The sequence below is a fragment of the Pleurodeles waltl genome, chromosome 11, assembly GCF_031143425.1.
Source record: "Pleurodeles waltl isolate 20211129_DDA chromosome 11, aPleWal1.hap1.20221129, whole genome shotgun sequence".
NCBI classification, from domain to species: Eukaryota; Metazoa; Chordata; class Amphibia; order Caudata; family Salamandridae; genus Pleurodeles; species Pleurodeles waltl.
The window spans coordinates 570,236,608-570,252,281 of record NC_090450.1 but is presented as its reverse complement, the minus strand read 5'-3'; the positions used below and the strand labels follow the sequence as shown (position 1 = coordinate 570,252,281).

The 15,674-nt window shown below is 44.8% G+C and overlaps 1 protein-coding gene across 3 annotated transcripts in view; it reads right to left on the bottom strand.

The window, feature by feature from the left end:
- The window catches only part of NSD3 (nuclear receptor binding SET domain protein 3), a 1,432,226-nt gene that overhangs the window by 164,324 nt on the left and 1,252,228 nt on the right, over positions 1 to 15,674 (bottom strand). For all 3 annotated transcript variants that reach the window (XM_069214018.1, XM_069214019.1, XM_069214020.1), the window contains one exon: positions 1,840 to 1,946. In XM_069214018.1, the coding sequence (XP_069070119.1) occupies positions 1,840 to 1,946 (107 nt within the window). The remainder of the gene's footprint in view (positions 1 to 1,839; positions 1,947 to 15,674) is intronic.

Below are 15,674 nucleotides of genomic sequence, written 5' to 3'. Positions count from 1 at the left end.
TTGTTCAATTTTTTTTTAGTATATAGTTTGTGCTCCCCCTAGGGTCACTATTGGTTATTGCTATTCACACTGTTTTCTAACCTTTTCTATGCCTGTTTCTGATTACTAGTGTATATATTTAGTGTATTACGTACCTCCTAAGGGTGGGTTACTTGTCTAGTATTTTGTGGTGATTTGTTCCAAAAATACAGTACCTTTATTTTTGTACAACTGGGTGTTTTCTTTCATGTGTGTAAGTGCTGTGTGACTACAGTGGTATTGCATGAGCTTTGCATGTCTCCTAGATAAGCCTTTGGCTACTCATCCACAGCTACCTAGAGAGTCTGGCTTCTAGACACTGCCGACACTTCACTAAGAGCGGATACCTGGACCTGGTATAAGGTGTAAGTACCTTGGGGACCCACCACACACCAAACCAGCTTCCTACATCTATTAATGTGATTGATATGAGGGGAGGTGAACACTGATGAATTTCAGGCATTTTGTAGTGATAGATTTTTCAAGAGTAAGATGACACCCCTTCATGTAACATGCAGGGAGAATATTAAGTAATGCAAAGTGTTTTGCTGTTGTGGTTTTTAGTGTGCCTCCTCTCATATGTTTTCATTTTAATTATCTATTTTAGATCCTAGGCAACAAAACCGGGGAGAGGGGGAACATGGTTTAAACTGATCTACTAAATGGAAGGTAAGGTTTTAAGAGCATAGTTCCCTTTCAAAATATTTACTGGAGTCGGCATCTTAGTACCAGGAACCTGCATGGATGTAGCACCGGAGTCGGTTTTGAAGCGGAGATGGCTCCATTGTGGTTTTGAAGGGCACAGATGGTGCTGAGGGTGCACCTGTTGGCAGTAATCCAAGTGGAAAACCTCTTTGCTACATGGGGCCTGAATGGGCAACAAAGAGAGCTAGCAAGCATCTAAAGAGTGGGAATATGGCCTGTTGAACTTTTCAATCTGCTTAGGAGTGGCGGGCAGTCCCGGAAACTTGGGGTATGCCAGAACAACTTGTGGGATCAGCTCCTAAACTGACCGACTTCAGGAGCGAGATCGAGACATTTGGTGCACACGGCACCTGCTTAGGAGAGTGTGAATGGCTGGAAAGTGCCAAGTCCAGCTGACATTTAGGGTTTCTTTGGCTTACCCAAGGATTTTGTACAAGGTGAAGATCGACCTCAGGACTTCTGGATCTCGAACAGGACTGAATTTTTGACTTGGACTGGTCTAGTCAGGAAGTATTCCGGTGCTTGGAAATGTAGAGTGTTGCCTCACGATCTCCTATGGCCTTCAGGTTCAGCGACAAGCAGCCACTGCAGGTCCTAGAATTGAAGCTCTACCACAGGTAACACAAGCAAATCTGATGAGAATGTGTCACAGACATTTGTTTGCGACAGGCCTTACAGGGCTAAAACCTATTGTTTTGGGAGGTTTCATTTGCGCAATGAAAATACATTTTGACTGCGGTAAGGTCTCAAAGAGACAAGAGGGAGGGCCAGATCTGCATCTGGTGGCGCAGAAAGAAAGAACTGATGTCAGTGCGTGGCGGTGGTGCCTACATAGGAGCCACACATCATTTCTGGACTACTAAAGCGTAAGTGCATAGCTACATGATGCCACCTATTGGTATGCAGAAGTACTGCAGCATAATTTCTGGATCCAGTCTGACATCTGGGGAATATTCAAAAGGTGCAGAATGTAAAGCTTGAATTCTCTATCAGAATTCCTATTTTTTTTCTTTTTAAGCAGCGATCAGGGCAACAGGCTATTTATCATAATAAAGTGTTTCACATAACATGGAGATGACTTTACATACATAATAGTGACTGTACATTAGCTCTAACCTTTGGCCGTACTCCCAGAAATCCACTGCAGTTTTCTGCTCCACAATGGCACTCTGTTCTCCCATTTCCCAAGCAATCCAAATTGTAATTAAATGTTAGTTCAGCCCCTAAGATAAAGTAAAAAAAATATTTAGAACTTATTCTAGTAAAACACACAATATAAGTATACATATTTGAAGCAGCATTTCACTGGGAGATGATCCTTCATGTAGATTTGGAATGATGTGAACAGTGTGGAATTCATTTGAATGCTTCTAAAGAGTACAGATGCCTGTTAACAAATGTAAACAAGTTGGTATCAGCTAAGTACCTGATTTAGTTTTCTACCACTTGTGCATGCACATTAGCAAACTGCTCTTTTGATAACAATGAGGAAAACTGTGAATGACCTGCTCTATGTGGGTGTACTGTTATTCTCTCTCTCTCTCACTGTGTGTGTATATATATATATATATATATATATATATATATATATATATATATATATATATATATATATATATACACACACACATATACACACATACACACACACACTTCTGGTCTCAACTGTGTAGTTACAGTTAGGTTTATTAGGTTAGAGTTTCCATAGAAAAAGTGTGTTCAATTTGCTAATTACTCTGGTGCCGTTTGACAAATATTCCCAAAGCTTTCCAAAAAAAGAAAAGTTGACCCACTTCAGCTCCTTCCTGGAAAATGTAATGGTGAGGGGATGAGCCGTTAAGTAGGACCTAATAAAAGCAGAAGGGCCCCAAATGGTTGATTTCTAATGGTAATTCCGGAGGGAAGTTTTCAGAAGTGATGCCGAAAAAACAGTTGAACAGAATTACAACTAGTTAGTCAGTAAATTAAAACTTTACTCAGGAAATGTGCTCTTTGTTATTTGGTGTATAAGTCCATTCAGCCATTTGAGAAACTGGAGTTTGAAGCGATGCTCTGAAGTGGTGGTCGTGAAGGGGTAGAAAATAATATGTAGGTATGCAGCTATGCTCTGATTGGCCACTTTAAAGGGGATGAGCGATCCAGATTGGCTGGCCACAACTGGAATATTACATTGTGACCGCCATTATAGGACTCAGGCATATTTTTCCAGCACAGTGAAATATATATGTATGTATGATCAAGACCGTGATCAAGACCTTGTGGGTTGAAACGCGGTGTTGGGTGTAACTGATTCACATTACAATTAAATAAGAATATTTGAAGATCCTGTGAGTGCCGCGTATGACTGAGTCATTTTGTTGAAGAATTAATACAGGGAAATGGTCCTTCCCTGATGCGGGCACCGGCGGACAAGCGTGCTGAGCAGGGACCATTTGGTGAAATATATATACATACATTATATATATTCCAAAGGGAAACATGTTGTCACCGACATTACAGGACTCGAGGTCACGGTCCCCAATGAGATGCATTGTAGTGATAGACTGGCCTTGATGGTCACAAAAAGATGCACATATAAAGGGTGATAACAGATTGTAGTCACAACATAAATAATCTGTTGGTGGTAGGAATTATGGTGTGATATAAGGTGATTGTACCCAGTGAAAAAGTGCAGATCCTCTGCAGGGATTTGATGAGCCATGTTTGACAGAAAACTGTTCTCTGTAATGATTTTCTAATAGAGATTATGGAAGCTGATGCAGCTTCTAAGATCAGAGCATATTCCCAGTACATTCACACTATCTTGCTCAGTTATGTGAGAAAAAAGCTTGAAATATCAGTTAAAGAACGTTCACAACAGCAGGAGCAGTCTGTCAGTTGATTCCCCAGTGTTCTACTGCAGCCTCCCACAGAGTTATAATGAACTACTACCACACTAATGTACAAGTTACTTACCTTCGGTAACAATATATCTGGTAGAGACATATTCTAGTTGCACATTCCTTACCTTTGAATTTTCTCAGGCCTCAGACCGGATCCGGAGATTTTTCTTCGAGCAGTACCTCTGCGCGCCGTCAGGTGGCATCGGTTGACTCGGCGGGCGTCATTGGCGTCATGTTCACAGTGATGACGTCACGGTCGTATATAGGCACCACCCTTGGTGCGCTGGTGTCAGTTTCTTTTCACGACTTTTGACGCCAGTACCGCGAAGCCATGAAGAACACAGAGTGGTGCGCCAAAACTAGGGCCCTTAAGGGGAAGTTCCTGTACCTAGAAATCAGTTTGCAGTGCGGGGAGGATGGGCGGGTCGGTAAGGAATCTGCAACTAGAATATGTCTCTACCAGATGTATCGTTACCGAAGGTAAGTAACTTGTACATCCGACAGAGACTTCTAGTTGTGGATTCCTTCCCTTTGAATAGATACCCGAGCAATACCATCCCCAGTGGTAGGCTGCGAACCAAGATCACACTAAGAAGTCCAGCAGCACCAAACGGCCAAAGTAGCCGTCCCTAAGGACCTGACTGTTCAGCCAGTAGTGTTTGGTAAAAGTGTGCAGAGATGCCCACGTCGCTGCCTGACAGATGTCCAGGACTGGAACGCCCTGTGCTAGCGCTGCGGTAGCAGCAATAGCTCTGGTGGGGTGAGCACGCAAACCCTTCAGGAGGTTTCTTCTTAGCCAGGGCGTAGCACATTTTGATGCATAAGAGGACCCATTGTGAAATGGTACTCTTCTGCTCCGCCTTCCCCTTCTTTGCACCCACATATCCCACAAAGAGTTGATCGTCCACCCGGACGTCTTTGGTACGATCAAGGTAGAGCGCCAAGGCTCTTTTTGGGTCCAGACGGTGCAGTATCTCCTCTTCATGAGAGGGATGTGGGGGCACATAATAGGTAGGCAAGGTGATGGATTGTCCAACATGGAAGGGTGTCACTACTTTAGGAAGGAAAGAAGACCTTGTGTGAAGTACCACTTTGTCAGGATCTATGTCCAGGAAAGGTGGCTTAGATGACAGAGCCTGGGGCTCACTTACTCTGCGGGCAGAGGTAACTGCAACTAAAATGACAGTCTTGATGGTTAAGAGCCGTAAAGGGCAGATGTGAAGCGGCTCAAATGGAGCACACACATTGTATGTTAATGCCAGGTTTAGATCCCATTAGGGCATGATGAATGGGATAGGAGGAAAGAGATGTGTGAGGCCTTTAAGAAACCTCCCAACTACAGGAGATTTAAATAAGGAAGGCTGATCTGTTAACCTCAAGAAAGCAGAGATAGCAGAAAGATATCCCTTAAGAGTGCCCAGCATGGAACCCTGCTGGGCAAGGGAAAGAATAAATAAGGAGGACTTCAGAAAGAGAAGCAGATGGAGGATCGACAGATTTGTCGATGCACCATGCCACAAATTTCTTCCAACGACAGGCGTATACAGTTTTGGTTGAGGGACGCCTGGCTGCCAAGATAACATTACATACTTCAGGTGGCTGGTCAAAAGATGTCAACTGTCACCGCTCAATCTATACGCAAGGAGGTGGAGGGTGGACAGTTTTGGATGGAGGACCCTCCCCTGCTGCTGCGACAGAAGATCCCCCTCGAAGAGGCAGTCTGAACGTAGGAGTTATGGCCATGCTCAACAGCTCAGAATACCAGACTCTTCGTGCCCAGTCCAGAGCCACCAGTATAACTTGGGCCCGGTCTCGCCTGATCTTCCTCAGAACTATGGGCAGAAGTGGTATGGGTGGAAAGGCGCACAGGAGGCCTGAATTCCAACGAGCGAGTTCCGCCTTGGAAACTCCAATGCACAAAACAGCTGACATTGTGCGTTCTCTACAGAGGTGAACAAATCTAACCAAAGTTCTCCCCACTGAAGGAAAAGACCTAGCGCTACCTCCAGATGGAGACGCCATTCATGATCGACCACACATCATCGGCTGAGTTTGTCTGCTCTGGCGTTCAAGGAGTCCGCCAGGTGTTGAACCACCAGGGAAATGCCCTGATGTTCCAGCCAAGTCCAGAGGCGAAGAGCCTCTCAACAAAGGGTCCTCGACCCCACTCTGCCTCGTTTGTTGCAGTACCACATGGCGGTGGTGTTGTCTGTGAACACTTACACTGCTTTCCCCTTGCGAGAGGGAAGGAATGCTTTCAATGCTAGTCGAATCGCTCGGAGCTCCAGATGGTGGATAAGGAGCCCGGTTTCCGCCGGAGACCAGAGGCCTCTGATCCCAGCGTCTCCCATGTGGCCGCCCCATCCCAGAAGTGACGCATCTGTCACGATTGTAAGATCTGGTTGGGGAAAGGAGAGGGATCTGCCCTTGACCCAATCCTGATTCGTTAACCACCACTGCAGGTCTCTCGCAGTTCCTTCCGATATCTGGACCTTGTCAGAGAAATTCCCCTGATGCTGCGCCCACTGGAACTTCAGGTCCCCCTGCAGAGCCTACATATGCCATCTGGCATTTTGAACTAGCAGGATGCAGGAGGCCATAAGGCCCAGCACCCTCAGAGTCATTCTCACTGACATCCAGGACAGAGGCTGAAACATGGGTATTATAGCCCGAATATCCTGGGGTCACTTTTCGGGAGGATATGCCAGAAACTGCACTGTATCCAGAACAGCTCTGATGAAAGGAAGCGTCTGAGAATGATTCAGCTGAGACTTCAGCACGTTGATAGTGAACCCCAGTGAATGCAAAAGGTTTGCCATAGTCTGGAGGTGGGAGACATCTGTCTGTGGCAAGTTCACCTTCAACAGCCAATCGTCGAGGTAGGGAAAGACTGGGACCCCTAACCTGAGCATATGAGCTGCCATCACTTTTGTGAACACTAAGGGGCACTGGTAAGGCCAAAGGGGAGCATGGTAAACTGAAAGTGCTCGTGACCTACCACGAATCGTAGGTAACGTCTGAGGGCCGGCAAGACAGGAATGTGTAAGTATGCGTCTTGCAAGTCCAATGCTACCATCCAGTATCTGGGATCCAGGGCAGATAGCACCTGAGCCAATGTCAACATTTTGAACTTCTCCTTTTTGAGGAAGAGGTTGAGGGACTGAAGATCTAATATAGGACGAAGACCCTTGTCCTTTTTCAGCACCAGAAAGTAGCGGAATAGCAACCACAACCTACTTCTGGCAACGGAACCCTCTCTATAGCTCCTTTGGACAAAAGGGCTTGGACTGCCTCGCGGAGAAGTGCCATATGATCCTCCAATATTCGATTGCATGAAGGTGGCACTGCTGGAGGTGTCTCGAAGGGGAGGGAATAGCCCCTTCGGACAATCTGGAGGACCCACCTGTCCGAGGTAATGGACTGCCATTGGGAAAGGTGATGGCGAATCCTGCTGCCAACTGGTTTCTGGTGTACCCACGGACTAGGAAGGTTTGGAGGCTGAGGAGGGGGCATGGGTGGACTGGGCGACCCGCTGGCTCCCTGATCCCCAGGAGCATGGGATCCTGCGTCTGCGGCCGCGCAGGGGCTGTACAGCATGTGCAGGTCGATGGCCAGGGGGGAAAGGACTCAGTTGGGTGCCCCTTCTGTAGCCATGAAAGGGGCGAAAGGTGGACTGCTGGGGTCTAGAAGCGGGTGCGAGGCCAAGGGACCAAGATCACACCCAGAAGTCCTGCAGGACAAAACAGCCAAAGTAGCCGTCCCTTCGGACCTGACTGTCCAGGCAGTAGTGTGGATCGGGAATCCTTAAAGCACTAGTGTGATAGTCCGCTTTGTCTCCGAATAGACGTGTGCCATCAAAGGGCATGTCCATCAAGGATTGCTGGACATCCCCTGAAAAGCCAGATGTTCTCAGCCAGGTGTGGTGTCTCAATGCCGTCAATGCAAAGGATCTGCCCAGAGAGTCGGTCGTATCAGGTCCACAACGAATCATGAACTTCGCTGCATCCCTCCTATCTGTTACAGCTTGGGAAAGGATAGTCTGGGCCTCCTCTGGAACTCTAGGCAGTACTTGCGTGACCGTAGCTCAGAGAGTATGGGAATAGCGGCCCAAAAGGCATGCAGTGTTCACGGACTGCAGCGCTAGACTGTTGGAAAAAAACAACTTCTTCCCCACATTGTCCAGTCTTTTTGATTCCCTATCCGGGGGTGCGGCAGGGAATGTGCCAGATGAAGAGGAAGCCTGGATGACAAGGCTCTCAGGTGTGGGGTGTTGGGAGAGGAATTTCAGGCCAATGGCAGCGGGCAATCTTCCTATTCACAGGAGCCCCTGTGCTGGGTCTGGACCAAGTACCCAAAAGGATGTCTGTCAGTGCCTCATTAAAGAGAAGAAGAAGGGGTTTGGAAGAGGAAGACCTCGGCTGAAGCAGGTCGGTTAGGATACTAGGCCTAACCTCCACAGAAGGTAGCTCGAGGTCCAGGACCTCAGCTGCCCTTCTCAACACCATAGAATATGAGGCACCCTCCTCCGTAGCCACTGTAGGAGGAGAGGGCATACCAGTGTCAGGGGAGGTGTCTAGATCACTGGCATCACCCAAATACTGCACCCAGTCCATTTGGGGGTCAAGCTGGTATTCTAAAGGGACCAGCATCGCCTCCATACTCTCCCCGTATCCATACCCATAAGCATAAGGGTCTGGATCAACCCTGGGCCCAGGAGAGCCCATAGAGAATGGAATCGGCGTCGAGCAATGCAGTTCTGGCACTTGGTCATCAGGTATGATGATGGGATCGACGTTGATTGTGGGCCCAACCGACATCGGGAGCATTGACGTCTGACCCAACACCGGGAAAGGTCGCTGTGGCACAACCAGCTTCTGGAAGGATCTGCGATTGGATCCAGAGGAGCCCTCCAGAGCCGTGGCAAAAGCTGTTGACTTCAAACCCACGGGGGCCCCCACCAACTCACCTGTGACCAAGGGCCCCAAAGGTAGGTCGGTCTGCCTAAAAATGAGGCGTATTGCCTCACACATTTTTTTGAGCTGGGCAGGGGTGGCTCTGGCTCCCGGGAAGTCGGGGAAGCGCGGAGCCAACCCAGATGAAGGCACCGAGGACGGAGGCCTAGAGCTTCAACGCTCTTCCCGCGCCACATCGTCCGAGAGACGGGGTGAAGTCGAAGAACGCTTTTCCATCTTCGACGACGACTTTTTGTGACCCAAATTTCCCGATGACTTTGAGGTCGAGGAGTGGTGATGACTCCGCGGCCAGTCTCAAGACCTTCCTCTCTCGTGAGTAGAGTGTCGGGCCGCCATGAGCTTTAGAGACCGCTCCCGCAAAGCTTTCGGGTTCATGGCCCGACACTTGGAGCATGACTTTGGGTCCTGATCGCACTCCAGGCACCAAAGACACATGAGGTGCGGATCCGTCACCAACATCGTTCAGTGCAGGAGTCGCAGGGCTTGAATCCGGTTTTGTGGGACATCCCTCGACGCATCCACAAACTTGCCAACAGAATCGACAACAGTGCCGATGTAGTAAAAAAATGACTGAGGTAGCTCCCTCCGGATCTGCGTGTAGGCTGGCGTGGAAAGAAAAGAACTGTCAGCGCGCCAAGGTGGTGCAACAGTGGTATCACAGCGAACACAATGCAAACGACACCCGCTGAGTCGACCAACGCCACCTGACGGTGCACAGAGGGTTTGCTTGAATAAAAACCTCCGGATTCAGTTTGACACCTACAAGCATTTCCTTTAGAAATGAATGAAGAGGGTGTTTGTTCTGTCAGAAAAATTATGGATAGTGCTCTGGCAAGCTAAAGAGAGGGGACAATTTCTATGAATTCTCAAATGCATTTCTCATCCATGTGAGTAAAACTTTATGACATTCAGATTGAAATATGTACTTTCAACAACAGTGGCAGTCTATCAACTAACTTCCCAGTGTGCTCCTGTAGATTACCCACATGCTATAATAAACAACTAGTGCGTCAGCATTTCTCTTTATGGTAAATGTGTGGCAAACTGGAAGACATCTTGATGGCTTCAAAGCAATACAACCTAAAGCATTTCCTTTAGAAATGAACAAAATCAGGTGTTTCTTTGAGTCTGAAATTATGATTAATACCCTAGAAAACTTAAATGAGGGCAAACAGGTGGCAGGGGCAGTGGCAGCACAATGAACACTGCAGGGCAGGATATGTCCTGCAGGGTTACGCACACAGACAACAGAGGACAAGGGGAGTGAGTCATGGGCAGCAAGATGACCATGCAAGGCAGGCAATCATGGCAGTAGCAGCATAATAGAACATGGAGGGCAGGAAGGAGGAAGCGCCGCCTACACTCAATGGGGGGCAGCAATCTGACCAAGGAGAGCAGTCTGGCAGGGCAGCGGGCCGACCACAAAAGGCAGTGTTAAGGGAGATGCATTTTCCAATTGCTATATATCACACAAAGTCTAGTTCTCACAGATGTAGGTTCATTTATATTATTTTCAAAAGGTGTGTATGATACAGTATATACATCACTTTACAAGATTTAGGCACAAACCAAAACTTTTATTTGCAGTTTTCATTTAAACATCTATTTTGTCATGTGTGTTTTTATACAAGTTTTGTTATATATATATATATATATATATATATATATATATATATATATATATATATATATATATATACCTGAAGACAGTTACAAACGGCTCAGCCAATAAGTGTTTACGTGTTTCCGCCAATAGTGGCAGACATGCCTAGTGTTTTTTCCAAAACTGAAAAATTAAAGACGTCTAAAAAAGAAAACACAAAGAAAGAAAAAAACAACAAAGACAGGACACAAATTAGATTCCGTTATTTTAGTGAAACACTTCAAACGTGAATTTGTAAAACCTTTTTGCGATACTGTGATGCACATGTGCAACCTATTGAGAGGATACAGCGAAAGTGCTCAAGAATCAACAGCAATTAAAATTTCTATAAACTATTTTACTTACAGAGGGCAGAGTTGGAAAGGGTTGACATGCCACATGGAGGTTTATAATGGGGTGCATTTATTTCACTGCCCAATGGCAGATTACGAGGGATACCTATTGATTTTAAACTGGGTCCATGTCAAAACCTCACAGATTATCATTTTTTTAAATTAAAAATTTTAATTACCAATTTTATCTTCCAATAGGATTCCAAACATCTTGTTCTCCTTGGATTATTATTACAACCCCATGTTGCACCCTAAATATTACCACGAAGGACAGATGAGAGAGGGGAGGTGCATACAGACAGTGAACATAGTTGAAACAAAAAAAATTGGGGTATTACTTGAGGGGGTAGCTATCCACCTCAAATATTGATCACAACTGTTGTCAGGATGACCCACTAAAGTCACAAAACAAACCTGAGCTAAGGTACCTATCGCACAAAGCAGACAGGCTTAACAGAGAGGCAATATGTAAAGTATTTATGCAGCACTAGAACTGTAATAAAGTTCAAGTGCAACATAATAAACATCTGAAAGTAAATTAGAAAAACAGAATACTGTAGAATGCAATTTTTAATAAACCAAATGACACGACAAAGACAAAAATCCAATAAAAGGAACTGGAGATATGATTTTTAAACATTTTAAGTAGCGATAGTGCTTAGAAGCAGAAAGTACCACTGATAGTCAGTGGTCAGGGTAGACTGAGACCTAACCACAATTTGACGCTGACCGTGATGGAGCGCAGGTTGGATACATCAACCAATTTCATCCTAGTTAATAGTTTTACTTTCTGACTTTAGTCCTTCAAGTCCCAATCCACCAAAGCAGTACACTTCTAATGTTCACCAGGACCTCAGAGGAGGCATTTAGAGATTCTAATGGTGTCAGACATAGGCCAACAGCCGTTCCAGTCCAGGTCCAGTTGTAGGAATGGCTTCTTGTAGCTTGATGTGCCCTTGTAGCTTTACCATGCGGTTAGCCTTATGACTCTTGGAGTCCACTTCTTTGTTCGCCATACAAGAGGGAGCCGGTACAATCCTTTAGGATTCCTCTCACATCACAGACAGCAGGTCCAGCCTCTTCTGTTCTTCCTCAGTTCCTGAAGTGTTTGGAAGTGGGTGTCTGGAGGTGCCACATTTATTCCTGGGACCAGTTAATGGGTGGGAGTAATGCCGAGACACCCCCTAATTAAAACAATAAAACTTCCCAGGGCCAACCCTACCCACCATGGGTATTTTCAAGATGGCCACACTCAGCTTGGGCTCACAGGGTATGTGTTAAGTATACTATGGTAATCCAAGTGTTCTTGCACTTCTAATCTTAAAATCCAGTTTGGGGAAGACACTATACTCCCAGAGATAGAGGTCTGATGGAACAAAGCAGGGTTCAACAGCAGCAAAACAGTGGATGCACAAGAATTATCTTGCCGTCCTTTCAAGTGTGCCACGTGTTATATGTAAAGCCCAGAAGACCTTTCAAGCAGGATTTGAAAATGTAATTTAAAAAAGGATGGTCACAGCACCCACACTGCACATTCTTAAATGTTCAGAGAAGTAATTTCTGCTCATTCAGGTCAGCCTAGTGTTTTCTCCTAGGAGGCATTTCACACCTTTTCACACCTGCTCTAATGCTAATCACTGGCTTGGAGACTTTTGAGAGACAAATCCAAACTAGTATCCAGGAACTTCAGGCAGTGAAAAGGTAACTTCCTAAAATTTACTTTTCCTTAATATTTATTACAAATCTGACTTCACCACTGAATTGTTTTTTTTTAAATTAAAAATAGCAGTTTAATTTTTCTATGTAGTCCCACTACTGAGATACGGTATTAAGATTTTAATCTGTACTCTGCTTTTCTACATATGAAGCTAGGCTTACTACACTGAAAAATAGCTTTTCTGTGCCAGTCATTGTAAGGACATGTTAACATTAAATTTCTACACGTCAAAAGGGTTTATTTTGACAGGTAGAATTGCAGTTCTTATACAGCTACTGTCAGGTTATAATATTAGGACTAAAGCCATGACTTACACTGCAATTGTAGTGGCTGCACAATAGGTGCTGCAGTCCACTGGTGGCATTTATCTTACATGCCATACGTACTCTAAGTATTCTAGGGACTTACATTTAAGTTAAATATACTGATTAGGCATCTGCCAATTCAGCTGTGTTTGAAGAAGGGACACAGGCCCTTTACCGCGGATTACCAGAGTTCAAGTGCACAGAGTTCTAAAGCCAGCAAAAACATAGGGTCCAGCAAAAGGTAAACAATATAGGGTGACCAAGCAAAAAAAGGTGGATTTCCTAAAAGAGGGCATTAAAGGGGTGGGGGGAGGGGGCAACAAGCTGACCATGGAAGGCAGGAGGGTGGGGACAGGGACACACACACAGAACAATGGAAAAAACTAGATAGCCACTAACTCAATACCCATTCAAAGAAAACCCCAATGAACATGTGGCACAAAGACATACATACCTTCTACAACAGCACTGAACAAAGAGATAAACAAAAAACACATCCACAGTTGACCAAAAAAAGATCATCACATGGGTTAACAACAATAATAAAGGAATAAAAAGACAACTCAACATACTACGACACAAATGGAGAAAATCAAGAGAGGAAACAGACAAAAGCATGGTACGTCGCTATAACAGTGCTACAAAACAGCCATCAGAACCTCAACAAGAAACTATTACTACTCAAGTATAAATGAAACAAACTGCCCTTCTAAAGGACTCCTAAGAATTCTGCAATCCAAGACGTTTGTGCAACAAACACCAATGATTTGATCTCAAGCTGGGCAGATTGAAAAGAAGAAAATTATCTTAAGGAGAATGCGGGCATCACCACAACAATGCATCTCCTACTCATCCCAGAAAAAGACACCAATAGTCATCCATGAACGCATTTTATCAACACCCCCTCACATAAAATGATTTCCATCACGAGCACCTTTAGACCCAGTACTGTCAAAAATCTTTAAAGATGTCTATCCTTTGCTCAAACTGTGAAGGGGAGGTAGGCAGACACCTAGTCAACAAGTCCCTGAGTTTTGAGTTGCTGAATATCTAGTTTTTCCCATTATTGTATTATCCCTTCCCTCCTGCCTTCCGTAGTCGATTGTGTTGCCCCTGCTCATGCCGACATGCCCTCCATGGTCAACTTGCTTCCCCTGCCCCCCTCTAGGAAACCCACTGTTTTTGCTTGGTCATCCTATATCTTTTACTTTTTGCTGGATCCTATGTTTTTGCTGGCTTTAGAACTCTGTGCACCTGAACTCCACTAACCAGTGGTAAAGTGTCTGTGTCCCTCCTTTAAACAGAGTTGAATTTGGAAATTGACATGTTTTCAACTATTTTCTGAAGTGCATTTGCTTCTGGATGCTTCCAATACTGGCTTGCTGTGAGCTTCAGAACTTTGCAGCTTTTTCAGAGAAAGTGGTACACGACTGGAGCTCAATGTTTTGTTTGGTTTGTATTGCTTGAGTTCAAATTCCAGTTACAGATGTTCTTTCCTGTGGGAGACTCTGTGGACAATGTAGAATGCTTTGAACATTGCCTCTCCAGCTGTAGGTAACCAGTGCAGTAATTGCAGGGTTGGAGTCATGCATTGTCTTGTGTGAAGGTGGAGAACAAACCTTGCAACAGCATTTTAGATGAGTTTTATTTTCTGTATTATGAATGTGGGTGCGCCCAGGAATAGGCTGTTGGCACAGTCAAGTTTGGAGATTACAAGTGTGAGGCTGGCTTGCAGTTTATGTTGGTATGCAAGGTATGGTACAATGCAATGTAGTGTTTTCATTGTATAAAAGGCACCCTTGGTGATGTTAGCATACAGTATCAAGGATAAGTCCGAATCCATGGGTACGCCTAGGTTTGCAACTTCTCTTGATGTTGTCTGAGGGGCTTGAAGTTCCTTAGGCCATATGGCTGTAGGCTGGTACTTTTGCCATTGTCTGCAGGTCATAATCTCTGTCTTTGCGGTAGCAAGCTTTAAGTGATTATTTATAATTTATGTGTTTATGGCACAAAAAACAGTCACTGAGTTGTGAATTGTAAAGATCTTTGGTCTTTGTCTGTGAGATAGAAAGCAATCCATTTTAGAGCATACTCACAGATTCCGAGATTGTGGAGTCTTTGCAGTAGCATATGGTAGCGGATAGTGTCAAATGCGGTTGATAAATCCAAAAGTAACAAGGCGGCTACTGCATTTTTGTTCACTGTGAGTTCTAGATCATCCCAGATGGATATAATTGTTGTCTGTGTGCCTTTGCCTGGTCTGAAACCAGACTGTTGGTCTGACAGTAAACCATCCTCGCACAGAGCCCAGAGATCAGTCACACCCTCACCTAACAAGCCACAAAGTGCAAAAACCTCAACCAGCAAACTACTGTCAATATGCAGGTAAGCTAAGAAGGGCAGACCTAAGGAGTGCCATGGCATTATACATTTATGAACGTGCATATACAACAGATATAACTATTATGGCCCACAATAACATTAAAATCATGATATACAGTGGTCAGCAACAAATTATAAATTATACCTATTAAATTCACATAAGATGTATTTGCTATGAGGGTTGTACATCACCAACACTGTACATGCAAAAAAAACACATCCACCACCAAATGAATAGGAAAATAATAACTGAAGAAATCTGTTACGCGCTGCTGGACAATTGAGAAGACTTTAATATACTCCACCACTGCGGGTCCCCAATATCTACACAATCTGCCTACTTTTTTAAATCTCACAAAGATGCTCAGATATGGGATGATAATAATGCGTATACCAACACATCTCTCCACTTCACACTCCCTCCCTCCAACCACACCAGCTCACGACCACAACTATACACAACGTCTCAGATTGAACAGCCCACTGTAGTAACCAGCTAAGCAGACTATATCATAAGAAATACCATAAAGGGACTTTCAGAGCTGTACAAAGCTGCATGCATACTAAATCATAAAAGTAGGCGGAACTATCTCACACTTCATCATCTAACACACTGTGCGATCTGTCCCATAAAACGATAACCCACCACAGTGGTCATCACGCACAACATGGAATCACTTCCAACATAAGATCAAAA